The 19,600-nt window shown below is 33.7% G+C and overlaps 2 protein-coding genes across 3 annotated transcripts in view; both read left to right on the top strand.

The window, feature by feature from the left end:
* Positions 1 to 19,600, top strand: part of LOC139982552 (uncharacterized) — a 217,401-nt gene that overhangs the window by 77,728 nt on the left and 120,073 nt on the right. The window lies entirely within an intron of this gene.
* On the top strand, positions 1,378 to 7,607 carry LOC139983446 (metalloproteinase inhibitor 3-like). Of its 2 annotated transcripts, none has more exons than XM_071996995.1 (6): positions 1,378 to 1,628; positions 2,220 to 2,273; positions 2,624 to 2,758; positions 3,302 to 3,484; positions 5,517 to 5,644; positions 6,686 to 7,607. In XM_071996995.1, the coding sequence occupies exons 1-6, from the start codon at positions 1,475 to 1,477 to the stop codon at positions 6,941 to 6,943; spliced, it is 912 nt and encodes a 303-aa protein (XP_071853096.1). In that variant the 5' UTR covers positions 1,378 to 1,474; the 3' UTR covers positions 6,944 to 7,607. The 2 variants fall into 2 exon arrangements, with proteins under 2 accessions (XP_071853096.1, XP_071853097.1); XM_071996996.1 differs by having other exon boundaries at positions 1,381 to 1,628; positions 2,624 to 2,716.

The following is a 19,600-nucleotide window of genomic DNA, read 5'->3' as shown; positions in this document are numbered from 1 at the left end:
GTACACGGCATTTAAGCTGTAAATTCCAATATTTTGTACGACTTATTTGATATAAATTGTGTTGATTATACTCTCGATCGTTGTGCATTGCTGTTAAGGTGAAAGCAAAGAAAACTATAAAAACAACGCCATCCAAAGGTGCTAAGCAAAGGTGCACTAGTTACAATTTATTGTTGCGTTAAAGTAAAATATTACACATGTTCTTTAGTGTTTATTCCTTCATATTGGAACTGTGTTTATATTTGAACTCTCCCATGAGTCATTGTTCTAACTTTTGTGTCATCACGTGACCTTATGCCAGTTTTCTTTAAATTAATTAACCTCCTATAAGTTGACAAATCTTTCATTACAAAAGCAAAAATAATATACCACTGATTCGACCTCTTATTTCACAAGGGTGTTGACTCCATGAAGCCGTGCGAGCTTTTGTTTCATTTTTGGGCTGTTTTGTAAGCCAAGTTAAAGACAAGCTTATCGATATACTTCAGGAGCGAGGTCACAGAGACTGAAATGCAATTGTCACTTTTTTGTTGGTGAAAACCCTGAAATGTAGAATTTGCTTTAATTTATAAGTACCCCTTGATTAGTCATAAAATTATATCCTCTTTCTATTTTGTATATTTGTGTAACATGTTTTTCTATTACATGAAAACCATTTAAAACTGGAATTTGTAGTATTCATTTTGTCTGGTTATAGAGTTTGGAATAATGTTATGGTTTATGTCAGCAGTTTGCATCTTATATCACTCTCGACACACGCAATTGTCATGAGAAATGACCTTTGACCTACGACTCACACACTCTTCCGAATCTAGGTTCATATATACGAATTCTAGCATGCACCATGTATGTCGGTAAGCCTCGAAAACTGTACAATAAGGTTTTAGGAGACGTTTGTAAAAATCCCGTGACCAGCAGGAAAACATTGCGTAACACGTGTTTGGGTCGCAACCATAGTTTGTTGATCGTAGACTTATATCAAAGGCACCTGCCGCCATGGTCCGCGAATGTGTCTCCAGATCGCATCTAGGTCCAATCTCCTTCTCCTCCACCGGGTTATGAATGAATCTACATTATAAAATAGCAACGTAGACATTGAATACGTCAGTTCCCTATATGAAGTACTGTTACATGTTACGAATAATATTAAATATGTTCGGCAATTTAGACTATTGGCAATTGGTCACCAGACTAAGGTAGCCACGACAGGAAGTATTTCGGCTGTAGCGTTCTCTGTATGGAAACCGATAAGATATCATTAAACTATAGTGTTGTAGTTAATTGCAGTTGTGTATATCCATAATCGCTGAGATATTATGACCTCTGGCAGTTTCTGTACCAAATTGAAATATTCGATATAAACGATGAGTGTCAAACAACAGACAGTAGGATATATTTATTCACTTACTGGATAATATTGCATGACACTCCTATACATTGAACACACTATACAGAGGAAGGAATACACTGTCACATGAACGGTCAGAGGTTCAAAGAAACAGACAAAATGCATTCATATTATAACATGTGCTGGTATGTGTCCATTACTGTGTTGTTTATTGCGCACTTGTGGACAGGTGTTTATACGTGTACTAGCCTGTCTTCCGTGAAGAGGCGCTATCAACTTCGTAAGTAAAAAGTAGTTGTTACTGTGCTAATTCATTGAATTTTGTCCAAGACAGCATTCTGAATGTATTTAATACCTGCAAAATCACACCCTATGTTATTGTTTTCCATTTGCTCGCGTTATGCATTTCTCTTAACAAATCATTCCTTGGGTTATTTTTACTGGTAGAAGTTAAATTTCTTTATAATATATTCGCCGATTTTCGTTCATTTATATTACATTTAACAGAGCTATGTTCAAAGTATCTCTTTAAAATCCGGCTCTAGTATTCACAAATGATTTCGAGTTTGTTAAAATTATGATTGATCTCTGCAGTAAGGCAAATATGTCATCCAAACAGGACTAGTATTGTTCGACACAGGCAAATACCTACAGTGAATTTACGACCTCCCTTACTGGTTTCAAACCTATGTACAGACAATAAGTGGCCAAAGCTTAGTTGGTTAGGGTGTCCGCATATAAAGCTATTGGCCCGGGTTTGAATCCCGTTGAACGGTGCAATTTTTATCACTGTTCTGGATTTTTCAACTCAATGAGTATGCGTGTGTGTATTTGCTTAGGTTTATCTGTGTTATCCTTTTTGCTCCCAAAGCATGTATGTGTCGACCGCAACATCCCCAGGAATCATACTGTGACGCTGACTTTGGTGAGTATATAACAAGAACATATTACTCATTTGTTTTTTTTTTGGATTTTTTTCTGAAATTTTTAGTGAAAATAACATATTCATAGCAGTTTGTATCGCGAAATTGTAAATGTTGTTTTATATTTTAAATGCATCTGGTAACAACAGAATGGATGATGTCATCAGCGCACTTGAGCATATAGTTTGGACATTTGTCTTCCGTTGACAAAATTGCAAATAGGTTTGAGAGACCTTCTTGTTCGGCAAAGGCCAGGTCAGAAACACATGTAAAGTTTTACTTCTAACAAATTTGATATAATTGTAATGACAAAAACCATAATTAACGAATATAAATTGCTTTTTATATGTAGTAATACTTGGACGAGTGACAGATGTGGAAAAAGTTGAGGCACCGTCGCCGATTATTCCAGAATACAACGACTATGCCGGAACGAATCACGAATGTAAGCACAATAATATTATAACGCGGTGGTCATCATCTCAATGTATGTGAGCAGATTATGTATTCAGTTAAAACTGAATAAACTATCGAATTGGAAATTACACACAAATAAAGTTATTTGTGAATGATTATATGGAATGCAATATTAAAAAAAAAACATTTTTTCTGCTAAAAACTTCACAGCACAAGAAACATGAACTTTAACATTGTTAATATCACTTTTGCGATAAAAGCTACCGCAGACTTGTTCAATCTAGCTTTTGTTTTTCAAATATTATAAAATTTCACTAGTTTAGATTAGTCACTTCTTTCCTATATTTACATTGTTACTGTTGTTGGTTGTATTAGCTCACTTTGTTCATGCGTGTAATTCCGAAACGTCGTAGTTTTCTATTTTGTAGCAGTGTGTATCATATGAAATAAGTGTGTGCTACTGCTGACTAACATATTGCATATTACAGTTGTGAAATAACGACTTGTAGTTTAAACTGGACCATGTAGATAAAGAGTTCTTCCTTTATACGCCTGCTATTTTATTATTTATTTCCGATCGTATTACGCATTTATGGAACTTTTTAACTTACAGACGCATACAGATACAGCTCACGTCTCTACAACAAGATCATTTATACGGTGGAAGTCGAGGAGAGGTATAAAGGAAATCATCACTATCTTGTTCCAATGGCACGGGTACCGATCACCAGTCGCTACGTTAGCGACTACTGCATTCACGTCCCCTTGTATTTGAATTATTCATACATCATAATGGGTAAGGCTGTCGTATGTTACATTCCATTACTCATGTAAGAACATTCAGGAAGTAAATCAATAAGCTTTAGAATTTGCCCCGACAATAAATACTGATAAGTTAACATTTCACATTAGTGAGATGTCTACAAGTGCGAAGCAAATCTACACCGGCACATAAGCAGCTTGTAATTATGTCACATCATAAGTTTCCATTAACAAAATAATACGTCATTTTAACTATATTCAGATGATAATTTAAGCAGGGATCAATAACTAGCTGTGATACATATGCTAGAAAAGTGTAGTGTTACAACAAATAAAAGGTATTCAAAAGATGAATTTTGCATTTAAACTTGTTACCCCAAACAATAGAGATGAAGGACGTTGTCCTTCCTGACGTTGCTGCACATGACATATTTAATACTTCTGTGCCCAACTAAATGCTAACTCTGGCCACGGGCCTGGCTAACACCATATTAAGAAGATATCGTTACTCTCCATGTTGGTGCGTCTCTGTAGACTAGGTTAACTCCGTGTACTTTCAGGAGTTCATAACAGGTTTTGCTCTCTATACAAAGAAAAGTTAGCTAAAGAAACTAACCTTAATGCTATAGAAACTAACTTTTTATGTAACTAGCACAAAGTTTGCTACAAAACAAAGCAATATGAAACTTATTCAAGGTGAACAGGAAAGTAAAACCTATGTTGACACACCGTGTAAAGAAGTACTTACATTGTGATATTTCCGGAAAAGGAAGTTCTTCAGCGGTATCTGTAATGCCCATAATAAAGAGGATAATCTAGATAGATACCATATTTCCTTCCTCCCTTTCAAGTAAGCGCCTTGTTATTGAAATGAAAGCAACGTTTATTGTTATTGAAATATAACCGAGGTTTTAAATCCGTTTTTTATGTCCCTCGGATTGCCTAATGATGGGTGAAACTGGAGACGATTTGGTAGTTCCTTTTTTTTTCAATAATGATAATTGTAACAACATTGTCAAGCCTGCTGCATCCAATAATAACTCTGGGTTGAATTAGTCACCTGAAGGTCATCCGGTTGTTCTACATAAACGAACTATTTGAGTCACTATAGTAATATTCCCACTTGACTTCATTATGAAGGAGCTAAATTCCAAACATTAACCCCGTCTAGTACCTTACTTCATTTGGTGCCTTGTTATACATACTGTTATACATAACTGTTGCTCGTCTCCATGTAGTAATATTGTTATACATTACTGTTGCTCGTCTCGATGTAGTAATATTGTTGTATATTACTGTTGCTCGTCTCCATGTAGAAATATTGTTATATATTACTGTTGCTCGTCTCCATGTAGTAATATTGTTATATATTACTGTTGCTCGTCTCCATGTAGTAATATTGTTATATATTACTGTTGCTCGTCTAACTATAGTAATATTGTTATATATTACGGTTTCTTGTCTGCATCTAGTAATATTGTTATACACAACTGTTGCTCGTCTAACTATGGTAATATTGTTATATAGTATGGTTGCTCGTCTAAATATAGTAACTTTATCATATAGTACTGCTGCTAGTATTATAATCCAGTTTAAATGTTTCTTCCATCTGAAGGCACGATAAATAATTTTGCTTGATAAAATATATCATAATTTGACCATGATATACAACTCAGTTTGACAATAGGCACTGGCTTCATACAGTCGTAATGCATCAAAGTCTTTTAATTATGGCATCAATGGACTGAGTTACGTTCATAACAACTTGTGGTTGAGTCTATTTAATCCCTCTTATTACGTTATACACGGTAATACTGGCCGGTACATTCAACAGACTGGAAACTGTCGCCTATATGTGTTTTTTACCAGACACAAGACGTAGATTCCTGTTAAGAGTGAATAATAAAGCAGCATATAGCTAACTCCACATTTAGATTGTCAGCAATGACTGTATGATTACAATTAATCTCCTTTGTAACAATATTATAGGTATTCGTCATTATTACCAAAAGTTATTGATTCAATTTAATTTCAGTAACTGTCTGACGGCTTACATTTCCTTTAAGGTAACCAGAGCACAGATGATGAGCTGTTAATCGATAGATGCAGTTTCTACAGACTCTCTGATCAAGTCACCAGTCATGAGGTTGATGGGTTTAGACGCCACTACAAGAAAACCTGTAACCAATGTATGGTACGTATTCTTGATATTACAAAACAGGAAATTCTACGGAGGAATTCAGGAATTAAGAGAATTTGGTGTTGGTGGTCTTTTTAATACGAAGACATTTAATTTAGTCTTTAAAAAGTACCAGTCCAAAATACTAGCCTTGAAACAACATACTAATCATAACAAAATTATGATCAGAATATAATATTATTAACAAAACTATTGATCAGAATATAATAATATTAACAAATCTATTAATCAGAATAAAGTATCAGTTGTTTTGAAAACTTTCATAACATAAATGCTGGAACATTCAGTTTCGTTCTTTCAATATGTTAATCCCCTTTGAAGTATATAACATATGCATATATTTGAAGCCAAACATATGTGTAAAACTGGATAATTACAAAAATGAAAGAAAACAGTTAATAATTTAATGAAACAGTTATGATGAGAACCTGAAACAGCTGAACTTCGTGAACGTTTTTTTGCCAAGGAAGTATGGAACCAATTTGCTTCCAAGCACCGTCCATTTACTCAATTTTCTCAAAAGAGAGGGGACTAACTTTCTTATTGACCCTTCCAACGTAAAACTTAATACCTCACAGGGACACACAGTACAATGTTAGCAGATGCTTCTACTTTATATTAAACGTTCAGTTTGACAACAGATGATTCAAAGTGCTCAAACTGCATAACTTATTTTTAAATGATTATCTTTTGTCGAATTATTTTGGACAATTTCAGTCACTGACCATTTGAATAGTAGTATTCGCCATACTACGTGCACGTATTCTATTACGAGAGTGATATGAACAAATCGTCAGATAAATGTTTTACATTTGCTCCACAGTAATTTAAAGTATGGACAATTCTGTTTTTAAATATAGCCAGTGTGTACAATTTTGAATAAATAGAAGAATATTAATGTTTAATTGTCTCAGTTTAGTTTCATTGACATTTGGATGTTTTGTTTTTAACATTTCTTTTCGCCCTGTTGTATTTTGTATTATTATTACTATTATTATGATCATTGTTATCATTATTAAAATAATTATGTTTAAGGTCTGCCACAACACGAACGGATGTGGATATGATGAGGCTGACGGGTGCACTGTTGGGAAGGAGATGGATCTCGGTCTTTATTATTTTAATAAAACACAATGCGAACATAAGTATGCAAGATGCAGTAGAAAGAAGCGAACGGGGAGGTGTGACTGGATCGGTAACGGAATCTTTAGATATTGTAAAAGACAGAGAAAGAAAGAAATACGAAGGTGGTCAAATTACAATGATAAGCATACATGGGCGGAATACGTATAGGAGAGAATGATAGAATATAGATGAGAATGCCTTGCATAAAGAGGAGGTGTTAGGCAGGCAATGGTCATACTAGAGTTCAGAGAGATGAACAGAATATTAAGGAGGCAGACCAGGAGGCCAATAATGTATACTAGTATTGTTACTTCCAAACCAAACATTTTTTAATTAAATGACACATTTATGCCGAAAACCTGAAACAGCTGAACTTCGTGAACCTTTCTGCCAAGGAAGTATAGAACCACTTTGCATCCAAGCACCGTCCATTTACTAAAATTTCTCAAAAAAAAGGTGACTACCTTTTTATTGACCCTTCCCACGTAAGGCTTATTACCTCACATATACACACACCGTACAATGACAGGAGATGCTCCTACTTTATATTAAACGTTCAGTTTGACAACAGTTGATTCAAAGTGCTCAAACCGCATAACTTATCTTTAAATGATTATTATTTGACAATTTATAGTTGGACAATTTCAATCACTGGCCATTTGAATAGTAATATTTGCCATTCAACGTGCATGTATTCCATTTCGAGGGTGAGATGAATCAATCGTAAGATAAATGTTGTGTTTTTACTCTACAGTAATTTCAAGTTTGAACAATTATGTCATAAAATGTAGCCAGTGTGTACATTTTTGAATAAAAAGAAGAATTCAATTGATTAATTGTCTTCAGTTAATATCATTGACTTTTGAATATTTGTTTTTAACATTTCTTTTTGTTCTGTTGTATTATCAGACCGGGAGGCCAATAATGTATATGGTATATACTAGTATTGTTACTTCCAAACTACAATAATTAAACTTGCATATTGAATGAACTGAAATCAAAATATGTAGCACAGTATACCTATAAGACAATATAAATTAATGTAAAGCAAGAAAGCATATATAGATTTGATTAACTGTTAATAAAGAAAACGACTGGTAGAATGACCCAAAGATTTACCAAATGTTGTGGATGTTTTTTTTTTTTTAAAGTATGTTCGAATTATGTTAGATCCTCAATCTATATTACTTAAAGGTTATTTTAAAGTCACTTGATGCTAATAGATTTTTGCGCAAAATTGATGAAAGTTGTTTTCCCTTTTTTTAAAGAGAAGTATATTATTGTGTGTGTCGAATTGAAGCAGGGGATAATATACGGAGGGTGGAGAGATTCACTAATGCTTGGTCCCTGGACCAGAGTTTCTAAATACATTCCAGTAAAATTGAACCTCTCTCTTTTACATGCAGTTTGAGAGATAAGCTCGTGATGAGAGAAAGTGATCTAACCATACGACCACTGCAGCTTAGAGTTCCTTGCCTCTTTGATCAACAGAAGATATTTTAAATACATCTAAAACGTTGCACCTTCTGATTGTGTACAAAGTGCGGAGCCTCATCTGTGTTTCTTATCCAACTTACCAAACAACTGTGAAAATATACGTTATTTTATGTTGGGTGACAAAATGCACGGATTTGTCTTTCACAGTGTACCCTCAAGTTGTACTTAATAGTGTTTTTTCAACACCTAGCTGTACTTCCAACATTTAAAAGAAAATATATCTTTCCAGTCGCACCTACAGATTTGTGGGGCTAGACAACTACAATATTTAAAGCTTTTTAAATTTATTTTTGTGATTACGATTTTAGAATAATCTGTGATGATTAACATGTACGATACCAACTATTGATACTATACTCCCCAACGTGGAGTTAACTGCAAAAGGAGACTTGTAAAAATTAGTCCAGTTGTGCGTAAATATATATATATTAGTATATATATATTGGACAAATCGTTAAAACACTGTTAATGTACTGCAAACACCCTGATAAGTTAAAGGAATAACAGTTTCAGAGCATGGCATTATAATCACAGCTAAACTTTTCCAGACGCGGACTGACCGGAATATGCTCAGGCAAGTTATAAGAACACTTAATAATGGATTTAACCTTCACAAACACCATAAAGTCATAATAGTATATTAGGTTACAACATAAAAGCAGTAAAATGACTTTCAACACGTTCCAAATGTTTTTTTAATATATTTTTTTTTATAAGAAACCAATGTTCTAAAGTCAGTGCAACAAAAGAAAGAATTGCTATTCTTTAATTTATCGCTGTTTCTCTCTTGGTTTGTCAGTATGAAAGCAGCTAAAATATAACTAACCAAATACAAGCAAAACAGTATGTCTTTGTTTTCTAATCGCATGTGAACGAGCAAAACGATAACATTAAATTGTAAGGGCATACTGGGATTATCTGTAATAAAAAAAGAGTCATTATCTCGTTGTTTTCTATGCTCCATTACTCTATTTACAACTCACGAATAAAACCGCAAAACACATTTTGTAAATGCGAGTGATTATTATGATGATATATGGGATATTTTATTGCGATTTTTACGCTACTCGTTGTACATACAACTAATTTCATGATCGAAAGTTAGCGACTTAGTCTGACCTAAAGAGGTGTATTTTATAAATCAGGTTCTAATTTGTTTTTCTCCTTTTTGCCTTACACCTGATTTACGTATGATCATTTCTTTCATATATCTTACTCTGTTTCGTGTTTGTTTAGTTCTGTTTATACTTAGACACTTACAACAAACCAAAAACAGTCGCTACATCACTTCCTGTCAACACAGCAGCTGTTATCATTTGTACATCTGCATCTGTTAAGTAAACAAATATGAAAAATTACATTGATGTCTGCAGTGTTTTACCAAGACCGATTTGGAGCAGTGAACCGGAAGATATCATCATATTGTTTGGTCATCTGTATTTCACCATAGCACTGCTAGTGTATTTTCAGGCTCAACATGTTTCAAAAAATTGCGGTAAGTCAAAAAATAATATTTACTATTACTTATTTGTAGCATTACTATTATTTAGGAAAGTTTAAATACAAAGTACAAAAAGTGACATTCCGCTTTCTATATTTTTTTATTTATTGAATTGAGATAAACCTATATCAATAATAATTACCATTTGGTCTTATATAAGATAACTGGTATTTGTATAAACTCTGGACATAAATGTGACTGTGAAATTCTAGATCCAAATTAAAACGATTAATGGCATTTGTTGGACTTATAAAGAAAAGGTAGTGGCGATGTATTTGTTTTCATTATTATCGACTTTTTAATATTAATTAACAGTTTGACTTTGTATCCATAATATTGCAAATAAGAACAATACCATTATTGTTCATTAACTGCTAGATAAAACAAATGGGATAAGCAATTAATGGAAAAATTGTACGCGATTTACTTCTTCCCTGCTTTTTTATTTTGATTGTAATATTCCGAAGCAATTACTGATATTTGGAGACTGATGTGTTTTACGAAAGTTGCTAATATTAAAAAACAAGAAAATATTCCCGGTATACCACTACATCAAACTAAAAACGTTAGAAATTAACTACTTCTTTTACAATTTGAAGCGAGACTGCCTGCGTTTTACCAAGGAAAAAACACATGTATCCCGACGCGGGGTGATGTCCGGACAAGGAGGAAGACATTTTCAATAAAGCTTTACAATTGCTAAGTATATTTCAGTTCGATCAATAATTCGAAGAAAAGGGGCGTTACCCTGTAGTCGTTGCCGCCCATCACCACACAGCTAAAATGTATAACAGTAACTTCAATGAAAGGATATAAAGTTTACACGTTGAATGGTTCATTCTGGGACATATTTGTTCTATATGCATTAAGTCTATATATGACAACATCACGCAGGGTTGTTCTGATGACTATTGTTAAGGTCTGGTGTCTGTTGGGAAGGGTGTGTAGACCCTAATCACCCCTGTCTTCTCGATCCTTGTTTGTGCTATAATTCCTGCCTAAAACGTTTCCCAATATTACAGGAACCTTTTTCGCATATATTGGCTAGAAACCTCCATTTGATATTTTTTGGTTTTCAATTTGGTGAATATTTCTGAATGGATCTGACAACAGCAGAGTTAGCGATGTCATATATGTTCACAATTGACTTTTTTACATATGTTTACAAACTGGTAGCATGTAAATAACACTCTACTTGTACCTACAATGATCTGATATTAACTGCTTAAGTGATTTTAAATTAAATATAAACAAATGGGTTTAATTTGTCGAATGTGACGGACTGCCGTACGTTAGGAGATGCGGTCGTATTTAGAGTTCCGATAGTCATCATAAAGATTTTTTCTTGCGCTTTCTTGGTCGCTATCTTAATCAAAATGAAGATGAAAAAGAATGTATCACGTGCTTCCGGCATCAGACACTTCCATCTTTTAAACGTTGCAACACGGGTAAGGTCTCCTTTTTGTCTATATGTTTTTGTTGTCTAAAAAGTGAAGCAACATAGAGCCACTATTGCTTACTTGTATTTCACTTTCATTCCATCGTTCTAGGTTTGCAAAGAGATCGTTAAGTCACAGGTGGTGTCATTAAGTTGAGTTTCATTGAATGAGACATTCGAGAAAAGTTAACGATGCATGTGTGATATATGTTATTAGTTTCGGAACGAAATTTGGCAGTTATTCTATATCGAGGCTTTCCATTTAATATACACTCTCAATGCAATGAAATAAAGTTGCCGTTTTTGCGGCGTCATGTCACGTGCGCATGTAAGGTCGTAACAAAATATTATTCGTGTAGATTAAAGCTTTGCTTTAAAATTTCCTTTGCTTTCGATCTGGTGTTAAATTAACGACACAATGGAGCTTTGTGATTTACAGGTGTCGTGGCTTCTAGCAGACACACAACACAAATAATTGAGCCGTAACACAGAATGTTCTTATACTAAAAGCACGGTTCTACTTAATTTCCATTTAATAATCTCCTATGTATGAGTTTTGGTCATCTCAAATACAAATATATTCTAACAATTGTATTTCTTTCATTTATCAATATGTTTTACTTATAAACTCTTCCGAATTGCTCGCATGATGCATATTTTACTCCAGGCTCTATTTTTGTAGTATGATCACTTGATGAAACTAATTAATCCTCTCCTATTCTTCATCTTATTATTTTGTCGTATTTGTTTCTCCTTTAGTTGAAATTAATGTTTGGTCCCAGCAGGGATAGTTTATTTGACACTCATGATTTTTCACATGCAAAATCTACTGCTGTTACTTCACACTTTTTAATAACTGCATGGTGCACTCATATTTGTTGCCCTGTTAACCACCAAGCGTATCAGAAATGTTCTGAAGTGTCAGCGACGTTCTAGTAATTCACCAAAAATTTGATACTACCCAATTACATAATGTTATATTCATTTTATGACAGATTGCTTGAGACAACGTCAATATTCAAGTCCAACTCAAATTTTGCAAATCTTGCATTTATGAAACTATTGATTTTGTTTATTTTGAGATATGTTGTGCTTACCAAGCAGGGATATAATTATCTAAATACGAACTTACTACAGTAACGGCATGATCAAAGTTGTACAGTGGATGTTTTGTAATATATACAAATTGTATTCCTAGCCTTAGAAAAGTGCATAGGAATGTGTCAACAATTTTTTTTATCCCTGGCAAGTGCATTCATTGTTATTAATTAATACGTAAAGTGATTCTCAAGTGAGAGCTGACAGCCAGTTCCATACTGCATATTATAAGGTATTCATTTGTGGTGGAATTAGCGAGTTCTGTTGTGTACTCATGTATGTATATCTGTGTTGGTCTTACTCTTTGTTTTGTTTTGTTTCGTTATCTATTTATTTTTGTTTGGGATAAGGGTAGTCTTGGATAAAGATTGGAAGAGATGTGAAATTTGCAACAGTGAAGGAAGTCAAGTGACAACCTGGTAGAAGGAGTGTATGTCTCTAAAAAGCTTTGTTACAGAGGTGTATTCATAGTCATCTATAGTATTGGAATAGTAATATCAACTAGAAATATTCAAATTACCACAAAAAAGACACAAATAGTTGAGGTTATGTTTGATAGAAAACATCATCATCTGTAAACGTTTTACTTAGCTTATGTAACAACAGCTTACATTGCTAACTGATCTATGGTATGTTGAACACTTTTGTTATGGAGTGTATGCTACTGTTGTTTAGCTTTGCTTCCTTTCAAGTTGTTTGGATACGGAAGATTGATATTTCATAATTTACATGTACTGCATATATTACCTTACAGTTATTCTAAACATTTATTTATATATACATTTTCTTATTGTTAGTTGTCTTTACATGTTTTGAAATTAATTATTTACACTCTATATGTCCACAAATTTCACTGTCGTCACATATCTAAAGTGTTTTCTGCGAGTCTTTTGTATAAGTCTTTCCTTTTCAATGAAACCTTGTTGACATTACCAATGTTCTAGCTGTCTATCAAATATCACTTTCCATTTCTTCGTATGTAATTCCTCAAGTCGCTCTGTGCAGTTCATGAAAGTCTGTATATTGATGCAATCCTATATTATGAAAAAATGCTGCTGTCTTCCTTGAAATATTTTATCAAAGGTGCTTCACGACACAGAATTATTTTGTTCTTTTAATTATGACTTTGGAGTTGCTTTATTATTTAAAATGCAGTTGTTTTTACTTCCTCAACTACTTGCTAAATGATCTCATTTTGTATTTCATTCATTTAAACATGATCTTGCTTTCAACTGTTGTTGCATCTTAAAACTCAGAACAGGCAAATTCCTATATACTATTTCTATAAAATATATTTCCATATAAGTTGTAAAACATATTTTGACCCATTGGTTTGGTCCTTTTTACAACTTATAGTCGTTTTCTCTGTGTTAATTTAATGGTCATGATAAGTCTGCTTATTGAGATGATTATAGCTTGAGATAGCTTCTTTTTCATGTTCTTACAGCTTTTTTTCGATCAGGGATTCGTTACAAACACACATTGATAATCCTTTAGAACAAATTATATTGATGTTCATGAAATGATCGTTATTGTTTCAATAATTATCTATATATTTATTTTTTAGAACAGGTTCAAATGATAGTGCTCGTTAAAAATGAAATATTAGTTTGAATCATTCTTCTTTTCTTTACTTGTATATCTCTTCCTTATCATGGCTGCTGGAATGTTAGATACGTTCTTCATCAAGGATAACTTGCAATAAAATAATCATTGACCTCTCTATAGATAGAGACAGATTTTGTGTTATTTGTGTTCCTAATATCCTCATTCCTCCCCCCCCCCCCCACTTATTCTTACTCTGAACATGTTCACATAGTAAGGAAGCCACTTTAGATGTACTTGCCACTAAGAAAGTATATTAGCTGCAATAAAGGCCTTAACCGCGCAAATATTGGTAAACACTGTTTGCGAAATCTATCACAGATCAAGAACGTTAACCTAAGTGTAATATGAATCAGCTGTGATGTTATCTGCATTAATTAGTAACAGCGTTATTTGGTGATGTATATTAAGAATATAGAAATATGTTTCTATGATATAGTTGGACGTACCCATTGTGTACACCTGAGGTCCATTCGACTTCATGCGGTCGGAAAAAAAAATCCGTAAATGTCCGTTTTAGAGCAAGGGACACTAACGAGGAATTGTGTTGTTAGTATTTAAGATTACTTTGGAAATTATTTTTAATGTACACGCACTGTAAATATGATGTAGGCCAAAGTTTTGGCACTTTCGTTCACCTAGTTATATTGAGCGTGCCCTTTATCTCTTCAACATACTGTTTTAGTGTGTTCCTCCCGATTGGTATGTAATAGCTGCAATAACTAGGTATGCAAGACAACAAATTGTCATCTTTGTCATTTGGAGGATTTTTGGCTGGAAGTATTGCATTCGTTTCGTACAAAAACAAATGCAAAATGTGTATGTCGTCACAGGGTCTACACATAATGAAGGTCACTAGTTCAGCTTCCCAAATGTACATGCCCTTCTTAAAAGTCCCCACTGTGTGCATAATTTGAACAGATTTCGTTACGATCATTCACTTTCCGTTTACTTCTTCCTGTTCATCAGTTGGCAATGTAAGTTACTGAATTGATGAAGTATGATTAAACATGAATAAACACCCTCCCCCCCCCAAAAAAAAAAAACATAATTATTTTTGCACGTTGCGACAATGTTCAACCAGGTTTACTTACTTTAATCAAAGAGAAACACAACCATCAGAAATATATGCAATTACAAAATGTAATTTCAAAAATGCATATTTTCATATCTTTACGATGCAAAATGTTATGAGCACGTATTTATGACCTGAAAATGCACAGCCTTTACAGCAATGTTAGTAATAAGCAAATCAACTGCGGATGAAGAAACTAATATCTATTTATAAAAACTACAAAATTACCTTTACAAGAACACAGACTATCGAAAGCTAAGCAAGTATTTCAACAGGCGTATCATTCTAATTATAATGCAATCATATTTATATTTACTACGAAATCAAAGCATTGTAAGAACATCGGTTTTGATGACACCCTTCATTCACTGGAACTAGAAAGCAATATGGTTTAGGCAGCCGTTACTATGTAAACGGTGAACCCCACGGATTCCTGATATGCTGGATTATCATGGCACTTTAGAGTGTATGTATTATGGGTACATATGGAGACTGTAATTATAGCAGAGGAGACAGGATTTGTCTTTATTTTATGTCTCATATGAATGTGACGGTGATGTTAAGACTTTAATCAAGGTATTTTTTAAAATTACGAATCCAGTTAGGCCCATATAACTTTTCTTCTGAAACAGGAATGATGAGATAATCATTTAACGTTATTGCAAAATAACAAACACCAGTGGTATAATGTTCATTGAAATATTCCATTATGTATGTAGTTTGTAGTAACTGATATCTTATAACAGGCTACCTACAGAGAGCATGGTGTTTCTATTAAGGGTAGGTTGCAAAGGAACACATTGTGACATGAATGTGGTTCACTCGGCCTTCTTCCTTCGTATGTCTTAGTTTATTGTTGTTTTGTTACCGTAATAACAGATGGCTTAAGAGTTAAATATCAGACAGTATAAAAGTTTCTTAAAAGAAAGACAGCTGTTCTTACTATAGTTTACGCCAAAAGTCCGTATTCAGAGCGTAACTGTTTGTATGTAGTTTAACGTATTGATTTAAAATGTCGTTTAAAAGAGACATATATGCAGGGATCTGGAACAAACTTTTGCTGTTTTTTTTTAATATTTTATATGGGTTGTTTGTAATATAAAACATACAAAAGTCATTTTTTAAGATATGTAGAATATGGTTGTAATTATCGTACTGATAACTACTGGGAAGATAAGGTCTTGTAATCATATTGATATTCGCATTGGAATACTAAACATATTGCGTTGTTTTAGTTTTACTATTATCCATTGATTAGTTATAGTTGAGTAACGAGAGTAGAAGGTATAGCGAACATTTTGTAGCCATAGAGATGAACGGCATTGGAATATCAAGCCTTTTGTAATTTACCTTTTTGCGCAATGTCATAAATATTCGTGTCTGATGTAAATATTTCCCTGGAGGAATAGTTGCTCTATACCATACAGATAGGTACTTATACATTGTGGAACATAAAAGGACACTTTTTTTTAACATTCTGTATATCATTGATACCTAACTCATTGTATTGAATACAGTGGAATATGTGTTGTATATTATTTGTTTTATGTGACCCGAACATGTACATGACTTCCATAAACCCTCTGTATGCCATTTAGAGGCGTTCACTATAGTGTCAAGGGTCAATGATTACTTATTTTACACCAGCATGTTGATATCAGAAATATTCATTCCAAATGTTTTGAGTAGTGGGGAATGTGTAGGATTAAGTTCGAAAACAATAATGTATTAAATTGATAAAAAGTAATGTCACTAAAATTTTGATTTTTACACAACTAAAACAAGAAATTTCGTTTCCTGTCACAAGGAATCGCATTTCATAAGTCACATCATTTAAAATAATTGATAGGAATTTTAAATATCCCAGGTGATGAATGTAACCAGAATGTAGATCGACAAGCTTACACATTCTACTGCAGTGTTTGCTCTCTCTCGTTATTCTCGAGTGATGTGCGAGTAATTCACATTCAACAATACACCAGTACCGTAATGCAAGGTACCCCGATACATGCCAATAGTACACAGTGACATATACTGTAGTATAAAACACGGTTTTAAGAACTAAGATGCACAAACACGCACATCCTACACCCTTGCAAAACCCCGGATATCAACACCCATCAGAAAATGAAATGGCGAACAATCATATAAAGTGATATTTTACTCACCATTTGATTGAGTATCACAAATGGAGATCAATTTTTCTAAAAACTGTTACAATTCGTAACGAAACAAAAAGTGAAAGCATTAAGTTTTCAGCAATTGCTAAAAACAAACAATATTCTTTTTGCAAGCAATATAAATAAACGAAAGAAACAATCACGTCTATTGTAATTACTTACTGGTTGACTTAAAGTATTATATTGTAACATATATTAAGACCATGGGTAACCTGTGCTCGAAAACATTTGGTTCTGTGAGGGCGACTTTTTTACCTAAACTATTTTAGAAATGTGTATTTCAGTTTAGGGACCTCTATCCGTGCCTTTATTCGCCAGTGAGTAGTATGACTTTGCGTTCGTACATATTAATTGCTTGGTGACCTCTGATGCAGTGCTAGAGACCCACCACATCGTGATATCTCGTCCAAATTAAAATAGTCAAACACTAACTTAACAGTGTTCGTATGTTGTCTCTTAACATTATTCCTAAAACGTTCATTTGTTTCCATGTTCCTACAACTGTTTTCGTATGCATAGAGTACAATACACTGATCTCTTAGCGTGTAAAACATGTTGGTGTCGTCATACGCTTCCACACAACATTGATCAGCTTAGCAAGAGTCGTTTTTATGTAAATATACATCAGTGTGTAGGGTTATTGTCAGCTCACATGGTGAAACAGAAAATGCCACTCACTCGTAAAAAGTATCTGACATTGTATTATAAACCATTTAAGAAAAACAAATTGCGGTCTGGGGTTGAATGTACTAGCCACGTGCCCCTATGCTTCCAATAGTTATGGTCTTGTGTACTGTGTATTTGTTACCACCATGCACTGAAAGGGGCATACTAGTTCTCTGATATGCCACGTAGTAGACAAGATTCTGCATTATAAAAATGTATAAAGAAGATCATATAAGAGACATTAGATAACCACTATGGTGACCTTTGGCCACTACCAAAAACAACAGGGTTCTTCTTTCCATATAAAACAAATACAAGCTACATCAGCTGTTTAATATCCAATGCCTGGCCATAAAACACTAATAAATGTCAGCTCCTTGGTTCACCAAGTCAAAATCTTAAAAATACATATAGCATTGTAAACATTGGTCGTTGATTATTTAGATTTCCAATATTTTAACCTACCTTAAATATGGAACAAAAGTATTGTAGTATTTCCTTTGTAACATAATCATAAAGAACCATAGGTAACAATTTAACAGTAAATACATTGTGTCGCTAAAATTTAGAAAAAGATAAACACAAATTATAATCACGTCCATTCGGGTGAACAGGTTTTATTTTCCCCAACATTGATTTTTCCCCTTGATTTATATATGTTTATATTCCTTAGCTTTATCGTCACAACTTAAACTATCTCTTTTCACGTTTAAATCATGCTTCGTGCTTTTCCGATGGTTTGTCAATTTATACCATACACATCAACACACGTAAACACGACGCTACAAATATACAATTTGATATATCCATGGGTAGGAGAGACGGTTCACTCAGTGACACGTGCATTGTTCAGTATTCAGGCCGCACTCCCCCTCTGTTTCTGTATGTTTGAATGACATTTATGAATAATTGTTTATGAGATGATGTGATCAATATGTCATAATGTAGTCTGACGCCATATAAGGCAACGGGAGACTGTTGCCTTCTCTCGACCGTGCTGTAACATCATTGAAGACATAAACATGATGGTGGGAAGAATGTTTTTGTCAGTCTGTAAATTGTACTTCAGATACTTTTCCCTACATGTATCAACAACGTAAGTTATGATCTCCTCCCTGCTTGCTGTCCTCAAACCATATTTCATGTATCAAACCCTGCCGATCAGATTTTGTTGGAATGCTGTACTACATCATCATTTATCGTAAATAAAAAAATACAGGCGTTAGAGAACAGTAGATGGAACAAAATAAAGGTTCTTTTATCAGAGCAGGACCGATGAAATAACGCATAAAACAAAACGCACTAAAAAAAATCATACGTTTGCCACTGAAATAAAATAAGCGAAGCCCAGGCGGGGTCCAGGGAGCGGACACTCGTCTAGAAATTTTCAAGTTTGCTTCTGTTGGTCTATGAATTGATATGTCGGTCATAATATTTTAGTCACATCTGACAAAAGATTAGACTTATATTATCGTATCTCAATTAAGAAAGACTATTTATGTATTATACATCCGGGTGACAATAAAATTGAACCGTTGAACCAAAACGGATAAAGTTAAGCTTCGCACACAAGAATAAAATCGTCTTGTTATACAGATGTATCATAAGAACATTTAAATAGCACTGGTGGGTATCCGAGCACATTTTACTTTATCAGATACGTAAACATTTATAAAACAATTTTTTTTCCAAGGCTATAGCATGTGTCGATTCTCTAAGGAGTATTTAAGGAAAATCGAAAACATGATGTATCGTCCAAATGTTA

Source organism: Apostichopus japonicus, chromosome 16 (assembly GCF_037975245.1).
Source record: "Apostichopus japonicus isolate 1M-3 chromosome 16, ASM3797524v1, whole genome shotgun sequence".
In the NCBI taxonomy this organism is placed as follows: domain Eukaryota; kingdom Metazoa; phylum Echinodermata; class Holothuroidea; order Aspidochirotida; family Stichopodidae; genus Apostichopus; species Apostichopus japonicus.
This window is presented reverse-complemented; position numbering and strand designations above follow the sequence as displayed.

Bases quoted from the DNA above. Each gene is read 5' to 3' on its own strand.
- LOC139983446 (XM_071996995.1), top strand. From the start codon at position 1,475: ATGAACGGTCAGAGGTTCAAAGAAACAGACAAAATGCATTCATATTAT. The intron at 1,629-2,219 runs GTAAGTAAAAAG...TTGCTCCCAAAG, and splicing joins GAAGAGGCGCTATCAACTTC to CATGTATGTGTCGACCGCAA. The intron at 3,485-5,516 runs GTAAGGCTGTCG...ATTTCCTTTAAG, and splicing joins TTATTCATACATCATAATGG to GTAACCAGAGCACAGATGAT.